Source organism: Dipodomys ordii, unplaced genomic scaffold, assembly GCF_000151885.1.
Source record: "Dipodomys ordii isolate 6190 unplaced genomic scaffold, Dord_2.0 Scaffold182, whole genome shotgun sequence".
In the NCBI taxonomy this organism is placed as follows: Eukaryota; Metazoa; Chordata; class Mammalia; order Rodentia; family Heteromyidae; genus Dipodomys; species Dipodomys ordii.
Genome location: NW_012267398.1, coordinates 5,712 through 21,387, shown reverse-complemented (window position 1 = coordinate 21,387; position 15,676 = coordinate 5,712). Strand labels below are relative to the sequence as shown.

Here is a 15,676-nt window from a genome sequence, read left to right as displayed (position 1 = left end):
TCATCTTGGCAGATGATTAAAATCCAAAATATACTTTTTAAAATTCAGAAAACTGTAAACACCAAATAGTTCAGGTAAAAATGGATATGTGATCTAAGAAGACAAATTCTCAGAAGAAGAAATAGAAATGGCTAACAAATGTAAAAAATATTATCATTATGCACCAAGGAAATGAAAATCAAAACCAAGTATCAGGGCTGGGAATGTGACTTAGTGGTAGAGTGCTTGCCTAGCATGCATGATGCCCTGGGTTTGATTCCTCAGTACCACATAAACAGAAAAAGCTGGAAGTGGCATGTGGCTCAAGTGGTAGTGCTTGCCTTGAGCAAAAGAAGCTCAAGGACAGTGCCCAGGCCCTGAGTTCAAGCCCCAGGACTGGCAAAAACAACAACCAAAAAAACCCAAGTATCATCTTACTCCACTTAAAATGGTTATTATCAAAGAATCAATAAGCAATACCTGGACCCCAGTGGCTTGCGCCTATAATCCTAGGTATACAAGAGGTGAGGTACACAAGAGGATTGTAGTCCAAAGCCAGCTGGGGCAGAAAATCCTGCTAGACTCTTACCTCCAATTAACAAGCTAAATACCAGACATAGGGCTATGGCTCATGTGGTAAAGTACTGTCTTGAGTAAAAAAAAATAAGCAAAGGGAGAACATTCTGGCCCTGAGTTAAAACTCCAATATCAGCATCAAAAACAAAAATGAATAAACAAAAAAATCCAGTAACAAATATTGGTAAGGATATGAATAAAAAATGAACCCCCATGGATACTGTGAGATGAAATATAAATGCACTCAGCCACTATGAGAAACATACAGAAGATCCTTGAAAAACTAAAATTAGAACAGATGATCCACATATCTTACTCCTGGCTGTATATAAAGTTAGATTACAAGAGTGACATGTATGCCCCTGTTTACTGTGGCAATGCTGACAACAGCTGAGACAGGGACTCGGCCCAGCTACCCATGGACAAATGAGCCGATGAAGGCATTATGGTACACATACACAATGGAGTGTTACGTAACCCTAAAGAAGAATGAAGTCCTACCATTTTCAGGGAATAGAACTGGAGTCCATTATGGCAAGAAAAATAAGCCAGATTCAGAAAGGCAAGGATCACATGTTCTTTCTAATATGTGGAAAGAATAACAACAATCTACCAACCTGAAAGTAGAGAGTAAAAGAGTGATTACTAGAGACTGAAAAGCATCCTAAAGGAGGAGGAGTAGGAGAAGGGTAGATGGATATAATCAATAATCAATTCATAGTGTAGGCATATACTAAAATGTCACAATATACAATGGTTTTCAATATGTTTTCAAAAACTTAATGACAACAAGTACAAAAATCTGAGGTAAAAATCAAGCATAAATTACTGCAAGTAACTAAGAATGAAATGTAAGAGTATTTTAAATACTACATGAAATAAGTAAGTAGGATAAACAAAGCCACAACAGCAAACATCCAAATAAGTATTAAATGCAGGAGTCAGAAATAAAAACATGACAAATGCTTAGAAAGGAAGTCAAAGGAGAACTGACCTTACTATCATTTATTCTTTACTAACAAAGGAACATTTTACATTTGTTAAAGTATGTCTATGTACCTCAGTCATAGCAATCCCAGCTCAGTGTTGTAACTCAATTCTGAAAACTTGGAGCTGACAGAAACGTGAGGCCTGGACACCATCTTTTATACCTTACAAGAATGCTTCCCATGGTATTCCTAGAAGGTGCTGGTTCAGCCTCTATACAAATACTTCGAGGGGCAGGAAGCTTAATTATTCAAAAGGCACTTACTGCATTGACAATTTCAGTTACTAGGAAATTCTTCCTTATAAAGGACTAGAAATCAGTTTCTCAGTAATAGTCATTAGGTTTGTATTGCCTCAGAACAACGAAAGCAAATGTATTTCTCCATCAAATAATGGAGTTAAATTTTCCTTTGAAAATTTCCTGGGCTCCATGTCTATTTAGTTGTTTCTTACATGCCTGCCTATATGACATCCCAATTGTCCTGTTGGCTAAATGACACTACATTGCCTGAAATTTTAACCTGTCCATAGGTGAGATCTAACCAGTACAAGTAGTTATTATTATGTCTGAGGACCAGGGCATGACCCTACTCCATAAACTCTTTTTCCCTCTCTGACTTTTTGAAGCAGCAATATGATTTTAGTATATAAAATGTTATATTATGTTTTTTATAACTTTATACTTTTTCAAGCCAAGACTTGAAAATAATTGCTACCCATTAAATGCATTTTTTTAAAAAACTGAGGACTTAATTTGATTAAATATCTTTTTGCTTGTCTGGGGCCAGATTTTGAGTCTGGGAGATCAATTAAATCTTGCTCTTGTCATCCATCCTTCAAGGTAAGTTGTCCTTCCTATCTTTGAACTTGTCACAAATGCCCCCTGATTTCACCAATCCAGCCATCCATTCATTCTTCTAAGAAACACTAATGCTGCCAGACACTGGTGGCTCATACCAGTAATCCTAGCTACTCATGAGGCTGAAATCTGAGGATCACAGTTTAAAGTTAGGCCTGGCAGGAAAGCTGTGAAACTTTTGATTAACTAAAAAAAAGCTGAAAGTGGAGCTGTGGCTTACATGGCATAGTGTTAGCTCTGAGCACAGAAGTCAAGGACAGCACCCAGACCCAATACATTCATACACACAAATAATAATAAAAGGAAAGAAACATTATTTCTATGTCAGATATACTGTCTAGTGTGTACCTATGTATACAGACACATAGACACATGCACATGTATACATGTTTAAGGATATGCATCTTTTATACAATCCTAAATCTAAATCAATACCTACATTAAAAAGGGTAAGGTTCATTATATTATGATGTACTTACATAAAATGTAGACATTTTTTTTTTTTTTGCTGGTCCTGGGGTTTGAACTCCAGGCCTGGGTACTGTCACTGAACTTCTATGTGCTGAAGGCTAGCACTCTAACACTTGAACTACAGTGCCACTTCCAGCTTTTTCTGAGTAGTTTATTTAAAAGTGTCATGGACTTTTCTGCCCAGACTGGCTTCAAAACCACAATCCTCAGAGCTTAGCCTCCTGAGTAGCCAGGATTACAGGTGTGAGCCACTGGCACCCAGCTAATACGCAGGTTTTTAAAAGCACAAAACTGATTTGGTCTGTTTTAGTATTTTAGAATGCTATGCACAAAGTGCTGAAACACACTTTTTGGTGAAAAAAGCAGTATTTCTAGCAATGTGCACAGTACACTAACATAGTGAACAGATGTTAACTTACACAAGTAATGGTAATTTCTCACAGGAAGGACATTGACATTTTATCACCAGCCCCTCTGTTTTTTTGAATTTCTAAGCTCCTCTTTAGTGCCTGTATTACTTTTTCAATAGAAAAATTACCTAAAATATATGAACACAAAATTGCTTTAACAATTGTTCTGAGTGAGTAGTTTCCAAGGTCATTCCAAATTTAATTTCTAAAAATATTTTAAACTTTATTCTTACATCACTAATCTCATGATTTTACACGATAGAATAAAAAAGTCAATTCTTTAAATTATTAGGTAATAACAATTAGGAGGATATAAATAAATGACTTTATTTTACAATTTACTTTTCAACACTAGAAAATTTTCATCACTCTAACATTAGACTAATTTTGTTGGTAGAAAGGAAAATGAAGGTTTACCACTCTAAAAATATTCTGGGTATGTAAAAGGCTTAAAGGTGTGACTTTAGACCTCTCAGATTTCAGAATGAAAATAAATCTCATAAACTATACCATTTCCTAATGCAGAAGAAGCACATGAAACTTGGAGGTTAAAAGACAGGCAGGTTAAAAGTAAGGGCAGGACAGGAGCAGAGCCAGCCTGCTAGTCTAACCTCATTATTCTGTCCTAATTAGCTCTCTAGTTAGAAATAGCACAGAACAAGCAAACGCACAGCTTCTGGATTGAGTTTCTGAAGGATAAAAGGGCAAAAAAAAAAAAAAAGGTAGACCAATACCCTCCTCTAGAAGGAAGCATGGCAGAGCAAGATGAAAGGAAACTGACTGCCATGCCCATATGAAAAGGGAGGACAGTGCTCACTCTAGTCTTACTGTTGGAAATGTTTACACTGAGGAGAAATGTGATTTTGCTAATAATAAGCACTAAGCACAAACTTGGAAGAAGCTCATGGAGAATCTGGTTGCTTATAGGGGATCTATCAGAAAAGAAAATTCCAGCTGTTGTCCTTTGCCTGCTGGGCCCTTAGCTTTGGCTTTTTCAGGAGTGCGTAATTTTCCCCGGCTGTGTTTGGAGTCGTCAAGCTGCTCATGGAGCCCTCAGATGCACCCCACGAGGAAACTCTGAGCCCCCCAGCCGAGCAAGAGCGTTCCCCGAGTAGGACAGAGCCCTCTCCGGCCCTCCCCAAGTCCTCGCAGTCCTTGGTAAGACGGCTTCAAAGGCTGACCCTGAACTCGGGGCCAAAGCCCCAGCCCAGGCCCCCAGCACCAGGAGAAAGAGGCTCTCCCCGCGGCCAGGCCCCGGAGGAGACTGTCTCAGCGCAGGGCCAGGCTGGAAGGCCTGAGATCCGTTCTGCAGGACTCCTTCCCCCGCAGGAGACGCCTTAATAAAGGAACTGGGCCACGACTTCCAGCTACCCAGAATGAAGATAAGACATTCAGATGTCCCTGTTCCCTTCTGCTTGACCTATAATTGGGACCCTTCGGAAAATGCTAGAATAGGGATGGATTATGGCGAAGAGGTCAACTATTAGGGGGTCAATTATGTGCTGAGATAATTAAATACATATGGCCTGTGGATTAAGTTACTGAATGCTACCATCCACTGACTGGAATTTTGAATATTCGGTATATTAGGTGATTCAGTAATTTAATTTTTCCTTCGTGTGTGTGCGCCTGCGCATGCGTACATGTGCACACACACATGCCAGTTCTGAGGCTTGAACTTGGGCCCTGAGCACTGTCCATTAACTTTTTACACTCAGTGCTGGTATTTTACCTCTTGAACCACAGCTCCACCTCTGGTTTTTTGAGTAGTTTTCTTCCCTCAGGCTGGCCTTGAACGGTGATCCTCAGATCTCAGCTTCCTGAGTAGCTGGGATTACAGGCAGGAGCTGTTGGCTCTTCACAGCTTTGCCTTTTCTTGGCTGGTGGATTTTGCCTTCTGCCTCAATGACAGTAATTTGCAAAAAACAAAAACAAACAAACAAAAACAACCAAAAGCCTGTTTTTACATGTATCAATGATCGCTTCCGTTTTCTCTTTGGACCTAAAGAAGCAATAATGGATTTTTTTCCAGTTTTCTATTTTACAAGCTTAAAGTCTATAAGATGCAGTACAGTATTTGGCATTGGGTAATAATTAGAAATGACAAATCTTTGAGCTGTAATAAAAACAGATTTTGATGTGTAATGATCAGTAGCACATGTATATAGAAGGGCCTTATTAAAATTGATTTCTTGGAAAATAATTTAAAAAAAAAGAAAATTCCACTCAAAATGCCTTTCACTGACCTGATACTGAGTTCTGATACGGGAACCATTTCCTAAAGTCCTTACATATTTCTAAAAACTGGCCTTAATTCATGAGTTTCTGATAAGGTGATTTTACTGTGCCAATTTAATGTTTAAAAAATAGTTGGATACTTTTATAACTAAATGTATACTCTATAGTTTACTCGAGTTCTTTTACTAATTATGTAACTATACAATTCTATTTTTGATCTTTTGCATTGAGTTTGCAAGGTAATTCCTTTCAATGATTATGAATTTTTTTTTTTTTTTGGTCAGTCGTGGGGCTTGAACTATTGGCTTGGGCGCTGTCCCTGCGCTCTTCAGCTCAAGGCAAGCACTCTACCGCTTGAGCCACAGCGCCACTTTTGGTTTTCAAGTGGTTTATTGGAGATAAGAATCTCACAGACTTTCCCGCCCCGGGTGGCTTTGAATGGTGATCCTCAGATCTCAGCCTCCTGAGTAGCTAGGATTACAGGCATGAGCCACCAGCTCCTGGTGATTATGAATTCTTATAATTATCATTCATTGCTTTAGGACCCACAGCTGATCATAGCTCTGATGAACCTGCCCTGCCACTCCCTCTACAGCAGGAAGACGGCTCCAGTCAGTTCCAAGGTTCACACAGAAATGAAGCCTTTTCCTGGAGCTCTGTTTAAGATGAGCACCAGGCCCAGGCAGAAATGCTACAGGGGGTGCCACTAAAAGAAGCTGCATATTGCAGCAAAAGCTAATGAAGCTCTAATTTATAGCAAATCAGGAGTTCCCAAAGAACAGTGGGAAGAACGGTTAAATATCTCCAGAACACTCTGGGGTGTGTCTGGGTGAGAACTATTTTAGAAGCACACTATCTGCTGTCTTCACTACTGTGCTGTCTGTCCTAAGGATACAGTCCCAATCACAGGTGATACATGCTACAGGGACACTTACCAACATTTGGGAAATTTGCACAGTTTAATTGATATTTTCCAAATGACTAATGCATGATGTTACAAAATCATGCTTAGAATATTTATTCAAAGGAGATGAAAGCACTGCCTTGTTACTGAATACAAAAAATTCATTGATACGATTTCAGATTCCATTTTGTAACTTAACTGTTGGGATATGTAACACAAGTTCTAGCATAATAGCAATGAACATTCAGTTCTCTGAAAAGACTATTTTTTAAAACTCCGCTATTTTTTTACTATATGCATCTGTGAGGTTCAATTTCTAGCCTGTTTATCAACCACAACAGGCTGCAGAACATGACACAGAAGCAGATCCCAGGCTCTCACTGTCCTCCATTAACGCAGGCACCAAGGAAAGTTACAAGTGTATTAATGAGCCATTCCTGTCTGGATCTATTTTTGGTTTGGAAAATGCAGATATTTTTCATGAAGGATTTTTAACTTTCAATGAGTTGTTTGTAAAACAAATATTTGTTGAAAAATATTTTCAGATGTTCTCAATTTTAATTTCTAGTGTGATAAACATTAACAGATAAATCCACAAGCAAAATCTTTGTACGTGGAGTGTTCTCAACAATTTTTAAGGATATAAATGAATCTTGAGATAAAGTTTGAAACCCAATGCATATAACTTAAAAAAAAACAGCTCATATCTGTAATCCCAGCTCTTGGAGATCAAAAGGATTATAGTTTGATGCTAGCCAAGGCAAAAAGTAAACAAGCCCATACAAATGGATAGTCCTAGCTCAATAGGTAATGTGAGTAGAGGATCATACCCAGGCTGTCTGAGCAAAAACCATACAGCTCTATCTGATAGACAGCAAAATGGGCTGAGTGCATGGCTCAAGTATTACAAGGCTTGCTTAACAAGTGCAAGGCCCCAAGTTAAACTAAAAATGTTCTTATGCTTTTGAAGTTAAGTTGCGCACACAATGAAGTTTTAAGTATTAAATACTGAGCTAATAATACATTAAGTACTAATATTAAAATAAATATATTAAAATGGGACTCCTTTGACAGAACTCAAATTTGTTGAAGTGTACAATTGGATAACCATAGCTAACAATAATATACTCAAATGTATGATCATACCTCTTAACTTATATACTTTTATGTTATATATATATATATATATATATATATATCACCTAATAAATTTTTAGAAATAAAAAGTAAAGGAAGTGGCGCTGTGGCTCAAGTGGTAGAGCACTCGCCTTGAGCTGAAGAGCTGAGGGACAGCGCCCAGGCCCAGAGTTCAAGCGCCACGACTGACAAAAACCAAAACAAAACAAAAATTTAAAAAAAGAAATAAAAAGTAAAATAAATGAAGCACCATTTTATTAGGAAAAGTAATAAATTTGTTGGGGGTAAAAGCCAAAGTGAAGGTATAACATCAACTCTTAAAAGGAAACATGTAATCTGACAGCTGCCTGCCCTTCCTACAGAGCTCAGCAAGTCTGACCTTGTCAGGCAGCGCTCTATCCTCAGTACACATCTGGGATCTGGGCGAGCCCTGTCACACAGGCAGAGTTAGGATGGGCTGGTCCTGAAGAAGGGCATTGCTGTCAGGATGCTTGTCTTGTTCATAGCTAGGGGTGTTTATGTCTTTTACACTACATCCATTTCTAAAGCATCATTACCCTAAATTACTAAAATCCTTTGCATCCTGTCATTTGCATAAAGTAACAAAATGGGTTGGCACCCTACTTCTTATACGTGAGTGTTGACAGGGAAGTTTTTCACCACACAAGTAATGAAAGATAGCTTTGAAGAATACCTCCCTCACACCTCCTAGGAAAGAAATGCAACTTACAGGAAGAAGGAGGCTTGCTGCAATATTTCATAAACAAAACTGCCTGCCCCAAGTTCTAGCACAAGGAGCAACTCTTAAAATATAACAAAATGTTCTCCAAGGGAAACAAGTGAAAAGACCCCCAAAGCCCAACATGCACACAGCTTCCTGAGAAAACACAGTAGGAAACTAAAGAAAGAACTAATAGAATGTTCTTGAAAGTCAAGGAGATAATCGAGACTTTCATTTGAAGTGAAACACTACCATCAACTGCCTTTCTCCCTTAACCAATTAGTGCTACTGGCTCTGACCTCCTGAATTAGAAGAAAAAAATAATTTAAAGTTGGATGAAATAAAATTTGAAAAACAGCGCAAGTCACAAAACACAAAAGCTAAATTTCTCAGCAAAATAACAAACTCAATAGTAAATTTTTAGATTGATTACAGAGCTTGTGAAGGATACAATTTCATGTAGTGGTTACAACCAGATTTTGCTTAGGAAGAGTGAGAGGGAAGCTAAAGAGCACAGAATACTTGGCCTGAGTTGGGGTGCACAGCTCCCCACTGGAGGGCACTAGCAGGGTGTGGCAGGGCAAAACATCACTGATGTAAGAGAAGCAGGTTCATAACCGCACATTTATGTTGATTCCAATACAATTTCAATTACAGCAGCAAGGAAGCAGTTTAGATCTATAAATAAAATTTTGAGGCATGGAGCTGATGATATCCAATATTCCTCTTCATTTCTTAAAATTGGGACACATTAATTGTACAGAGGTTTCACTGTGATAGTTCTATATGGGCATATAAAGGATTTTGATGACATTTATTGGTCTCTGTTACTTTCTTATCCCCTCTCCTTCTGTAATAATTTTAAGAAGCTAGATGGTAATTCATTCTCAATATAAAATATCTTTAATGGCCTTCAACTTTCTGTCTTCACATATGCATATAATAAGTTCTGATCACATTCACCACCCTCCACATTCATGCCTTCATATAAACCCAGTATTCTTAAAACCTGAGAGTCTAAATATCTAAAACCAAGTCATTCTTTTGTGGGTAATAAAGCACTCACAATTCTTCACAAAATGAATTTTTAGAATATAAATTTAAGAAATTGAAAACAAAAGTTTAAAAGTAATCCTTTAAAACAAAGTAATCCTTTAACGTAGAAAGAAGTGAAATCATTTTGAAATCAAAGATATAAACAAATGGGGAACTACATACTAAGCACTGTTGGCTCATACCTTTAATCCCATCTACTTAGGAGGCTGACGTCTGACAATCGTGATTGGAAGCCAGCCCAGGCAGGACAGTCAAAGAGACTCTTATCTCCAATTAACCAACAAAATGCCAGAAGTTGAGTGGGAAGGTACAAAGAAAGGAAGGAAGGAAGGAAAGAAGGAAGGAAGGGAGGGAGGGAGGGAGGGAGGGAGGGAGGAAGGAGAGAGGGAAGGAACTAGAAAATCACACTGTGAAGAATTGGAAATTTAACAACATAAAAATGTCACTCTATGTTCTAGATTTAATGTAATCTCTATAAAAAAAATTCCAGGAAGTTATTTGTATAAATGGATAAGCTTATTCTAAAATTTATACAACAAAGTAAAGGACACAGCGTAAGTAGCTCAAATTTACCTAGTGTTAAGGTCTGTCTGTGGATCCTAGAATCAAGAAAGTGTGGTCATGACAGGGCACACACGTGCGCATGCACACACACACACACACACACCCCACTCGGCCAGAACAGACTGCAGAGAATCAAGAAAGTGTGGTCATGACAGGGCACACACGTGCGCATGCACACACACACACACACACACACACCCCGGCCAGAACAGACTGCAGAAATCAGATCACAAACATTCCTAGTAACACACACACACACACACACACACACACACACACACACACACACCCCGGCCAGAACAGACTGCAGAAATCAGATCACAAACATTCCTAGTATTGGCTTTGCACTTAAAAGTTGATCAGTGGTATACCCTCTATAACGTGGTTATCTTTGCACTGAAATAGAGGACAGTGATAGCAAAATTTAGAGAGAAAAAAACTAGGTAGTTTTCTGATCATTGTTATATAGTGTGTTTAATAGAGTCACTGCCACTGGGCATGGGTAAGTTGCTCTACAGAGTAAGCACTGATTTATTTACACTTCTGAACTTCCTTTGGTCTTAGAGCAGGCATTAATCCCACAATTTTTGGCTACTTTTGCTTTCCAAACTACTCATCAGTTCTGAAGCACTAGAACCAAATTCAAACTTATGTTTGATACCAAGTATCACCTAATGTAAGTGTTGAAATAGGGCTCCTTTCCTTTCTTTCTCTATAGAAACAAGTAATTTTTCAATTGTACTGTTCTCAGACAAGTTACTAGTCTTAACCACTCTCCTATCAGCTTTTATTTTGGGAGGAGGAACACTCTCCAAAACCAAAGCACAGGTGCTAACATCTATAATCCTAGCCATTCAGGAGGCTGAGATCTGAGAATCAAGGTTTAAAACCTGCTAGACTCTTATCTCCAATTAACCAGAAAAAAGATGAAAGTGGAGGTGTGGCTCAAGTGGTAAAGCATCAGCCATGAGTGAACAAGAGAAATGACAGGAAAAGGTCCAGAATACAAGCCCCAGTTCTTGTGCATATCACATGCACACACACAGCATTATTCACAAGGAGTTTCTTACACAGGCCCTCAAAAATAAATGTTATGGGTTGTGACAGCTTCACTTTCAATTTTGGAGGAAGAAAAAACCAGGTAAAGTAATTCCCAAATGCCTAAAATCTGGAATTAAACAATCATCAGTCAACATGTGGCTTATCAGTGTATACATTCCTTGGCATCTTGCTCTCATATGTGCAACCTTAAATTTTTCCTACTTTCTCAGAAAAATAATACCAAATGCCAAACTGCAACATACTATGCCCACGAGAACAAAATTAGAAGCCACAGTCTTTACCTTAATTCTTCTCTCGGTGTCATCTAGTTTTAACTCAGCTGACACTAGCTTCTTCGCCAATTCATCTCGTTCAGGCAGGTGTCTGGCTTCTGAGATCTTTTTCAGTTTTTGTAAGGAAAACTTTGTCCTAGACAATTCACCTTCTGTGTCTTTTGCTCTCTTGTCTGTGGCCCGCTCTTTCTCTTGAGATTTTCTTAAGTGTTCTTTGAGTACTGTAATCTCATTGTTATGACGAAGTATAAGTTGAGCAATTTCATTTTCATCTTCAAACTTATTCAGGGCCTTCTCCTGTCTGTACTGAAGCCTTTTCAAAGCCTTATTTTCTTTTAGCAGCTCAGCTATCTTGACCTGGAGTTCACATACTTCATTCTGCAACGCACTGATTTTTAGCAGACTTGCAGAGAGAACGCGTTTTGTAACAAGATCAGGATCTTTCCGCAGTGGCTCTCTATTGAGACTCTGGGAGCGAAATCCCATTCGGCTGCCCTTTTTGGTTGGTACAGCCTTAGGGCTTGGTTTCCTAGGAGCTAAAACAGAAACACTAATAGTGCAAAATGAAAGATACACTAAATGTAATAAGAAAACAATAATGATACAAAATAAAAGCTACATCTTAGTCATTCATCGAACACACTTGGGCTCATATCATTTTTTAGTTATTTTTTATATGAAAGGACTTAACAACAGTTAAATAATGGCTGTTATTTAATGTCTTTCTATCAAGAATAGCCTGGTATCTTCTAAAAAAAAGTTGAGAACATTCTGGCTCCTCAAGAATGATATTCCAATAGTTTATATAGAATTATTCTACCCTGTCTTAGAATACGACAGTATCAGACTCGAGTTACTTTTGACTTTGTAGACAAGATGGCAAGTCAAAATCAAATACGAGCACCATCAGTATTAGTACAGTGTAAGATAAACACTAAACTAAATGTGGTATCTAAGTCTTCTGTGTCCAGTCAGTTGGGATCATTGTTGGTTCAATGTGAAAATATGTTTCCTCTAAATCAACTAGAATTGTTTTTCTTTATTTGGGGTAAAAGGAAAACAGCGTATTAACTAGGAAGAAGATTTGAGAATCTGAATTTCCACTTCCTAATTATCAGTACAATTCAATTAAACCATTCCAAGTCATTTTCTTGACCCACAGAATGAAGACATCACCACCTCAATAGGAAGCCATGAGAGTAAATGAAGTATGCACAGAAAAAAGAAACCTCTGCAGCGCATTCTGTAGAATACTTATTCACTGCACACTTGTGGAAAATGAACTACACAACCTTTGGGTGGGGACAGAAAGGAAAAACTGGGAGAGAGTAAGGCAAGGGGTAACACTGTCCATGTTTCTCAGGAGATATGAACACAGTTTCCAGGTGGCTAACGTGCTTACTTAACCTGTCATTTTCCATCGTTCTCCTCCTTGGACATTCCTCTTTCCAATGTCCATTTCAATGCAATAAGCACACTGATCTAGTCCTAGTGGTTCCCTACTTCCATTTGCAAAATAATTATACTGTCTTCGCCAAGGGTTTCTTGATCCCTGTCTTGGTGCTGCTACCAAAACTCGAACCCCCTTCTTTGACTGTTTTTCTTCCAGGAGTACAAGTATGCTTCTAAATATCTACTTGGGGAATTTTTGTGTGATGTTCAAATTAAAACATGACATAGTTTGAAATAAAAAATACACTGTAAATAATAAGTATATAAAATCTCTAAAGAGTACATATGAACTTGTAAGATTTCTTACAAATTTGCAAGGATCTGAAGCTTTAATATGTAACCATATATTCTTTAAGACAGAGATCTGAATGTGCTCAAGGTAAGAACAATGAACTGTAATCACCAAGGTGACTTCAGGTTTGGTTTGTTTGGGTTTCCAGGAGGAAATGCATTCAGAATAAAAAGAAAATGAAGGAAAACTAGAAAATCTAACTTTCCCTCCAGGTAGTAACAGCCATGGATACCTGATTCATTATGTAACCAAGAAATAGTAAAAACCCATTTCTATAATTTAACTACCTTGTGTTTCATTAAAAAGAAGATTTTACAGAGCTGTTCTGAAATACTGACTAGAAATTTCAGTTCTCAGTCTTATTCCTAGGCATGCTAACAAATTTGTTATGTACAAGATTATACTTCTCAGACAAGAATTCATATAAATAAGAACTTGTTTCATTTCAAAACTTAAAAGCCTCATTATAACAAGACTTGAGATAAAAATTCCTAATATGAGATCCATGTCATGTTTATATAAATGAATAATGTTTATATAAATTTATCAAAATACAAACTATTAAAAATCAGCTTGCTTGTATTTTACCAAAAAACCCACTAATGGAAAAGTTTCATTTCTACAAGTCTTACTTAAGTCCTCCTAAGTGTCTTGCACAACCAAACGACTCTTACAGAATACTTACGTTGTTGATGTACTTGGTTATCTGATACTTGTTTTTTAGCAATTGTTTCCCTAGAATCTGTACGTGAAGGACTGGCTGGAGAGTTCTGGCCAGAAGACTGTGGTGTAGTGCCAAAATCAGATGAATAGCTAGAGTGATGGTGTTTGTCACTTTTTATTTCTTGCTCAGTATCTGAACTTTTTTCTCTTTGCTCCATTGTTTGGAAAAATGGTCTCGTTTCATGTAACTTTACAGATTCACGACAATACTGAAGAACAGATTCATGGTATACATATCTTGACAATAATATCCACTTCTGTGCAATTTGTTTTCCCCACAATATATCTGCAATTCCACAATTCACATCACTAACCGAGGAAGGAAAAGGAAATTTCATCAAGAAATTATAGAACTCTGTAATTAATTACAGGGAAAAATATGAAAAGCAACATAATATACAGATTATTATTCACTGATTTATTTGCTGGTACCAGGACTTAAACCCATGACCTCACACTCTCACAGGGCTTGCTTGCTCCCGGCTGGCACTCTACCATTTGGGTCATACCTACAGTCACAGCCTTAAAAGCAGCAGGACTGAACTGAGATTTGTTCTTGCACACTTTTACCTTCTCTTGGTTTCACTCACCAGTGCTGTGCATGGACTAAATTAAGGAAAAAACAAATGTGGTTAAAGCAATGTTACTAGTGCTTAATAGCTTCTTCCTTTTTTACTATCAGAATTTAATTATTTTTAAAATAAACTTGATATTCTACCAGAATTGATATTAGTAAAATTTGATAATCATTTGGTTATACATGTTTATATGGTATATTCCTTGTTTTTCTGGTAACATGAACATACCTTGATTTTTCTGAGGGAGTATATACTTAATTTACTTTTACTACATTTTAAAAATCAAATCATGTTTTATTTTTAATACTGTGATTAAGAAAAGAAGCTTTTCACTCACTTTTTACCTGGACCTAATAAGGAATAGCTGAAAATGGTATTACAACAGCCAACTACCTTTCTTTTTTTAGTCCACATTTCATCTTAATAATTTTAAACCATGAAAGTGAAAATGCTAAGTGAAAGTGAATTATTTTTTTGAGTTCAGGTTAATGATCAAGACTAATGGAAGGTGCTAAAAATGTTCAGACTTTAGAAGTTAAAAATGTGATTGTAAAAACCTTGTTGGTACATTAAAAACAACAACAAAGAAAAATCTCTTGTGCCCATATCTTGGGGTTCATTTCACTTAGCATCATCTTATATGGTCATATGTACATAGTTTTTCAGCTTTCCTGCTCATCTGATAACATTATCCTAGATGTATACTAATTACTGTAAATAAGGGAAACCATGGGACCTATATTTCTTTGGGTTTGGCTTACTTAATATGATTTTTCCATTTCCTAACAAATGTCATTCTTTCTGATGGAAGCATAGAATTTCAGTGAGTGAGTGAGTGTGTGTGTGTGTGTGTGTGTGTAACACATTTTCTTGATCCATTCATCTACTGAGGGGCATCTGAGTTGGTTCCATATCTTAGTTATGGTGAATAATGCTGTGATAAACATAATAGTGCTGGTATCTTTAGTATGGCCTTGTTTGTGCTCATTGGGGTAAATGCCCAGAAGTAGGATTGCTGGGTCATAGGGAAGCTCTGTACTATGTAAATTTTTTGTTTCTTTTGTATGCTTTTCCTCCTATGGTATATCCTCTGTTGTCATTGTATTTGATTTTGGTACCCTGCATCTTGTATATACATTTATCTAATTTGGGGAGTAGAAGGGGAAAAACAAAATGCTGAAACAAGGACACAGGATGACCCACTGCAACAATAATACTCACAAGACAATATGTTGGAAATGGAAGTGGAAGAGGTGGGAGGGAAGGGAAAGTAGGAGAAAAACAAAGGAGGGGGTAACAATGCTCAACAAGAAATGTACTCATTACCTTACTCATCTAACTTTAACCCCTCTGTACAGCATCTTTACAAGAAAATAAAATTTAAAAAAACTTTTT

At 37.4% G+C, this 15,676-nt stretch overlaps 1 protein-coding gene across 1 annotated transcript in view; it reads right to left on the bottom strand.

Moving 5' to 3' along the window:
• LOC105999157 (lebercilin-like) overlaps positions 1-14,008 on the bottom strand; it is a 28,479-nt gene extending 14,471 nt beyond the window's left edge. The window contains exons 1-2 of the mRNA XM_013034105.1: positions 13,666-14,008; positions 11,246-11,772 (exon numbers count right to left, since the gene is read on the bottom strand). Of these exons, the coding sequence (XP_012889559.1) occupies positions 11,246-11,772; positions 13,666-13,861 (723 nt within the window). The 5' untranslated portion in view covers positions 13,862-14,008. The remainder of the gene's footprint in view (positions 1-11,245; positions 11,773-13,665) is intronic.
• Positions 14,009-15,676: the final 1,668 nt, after the last annotated feature.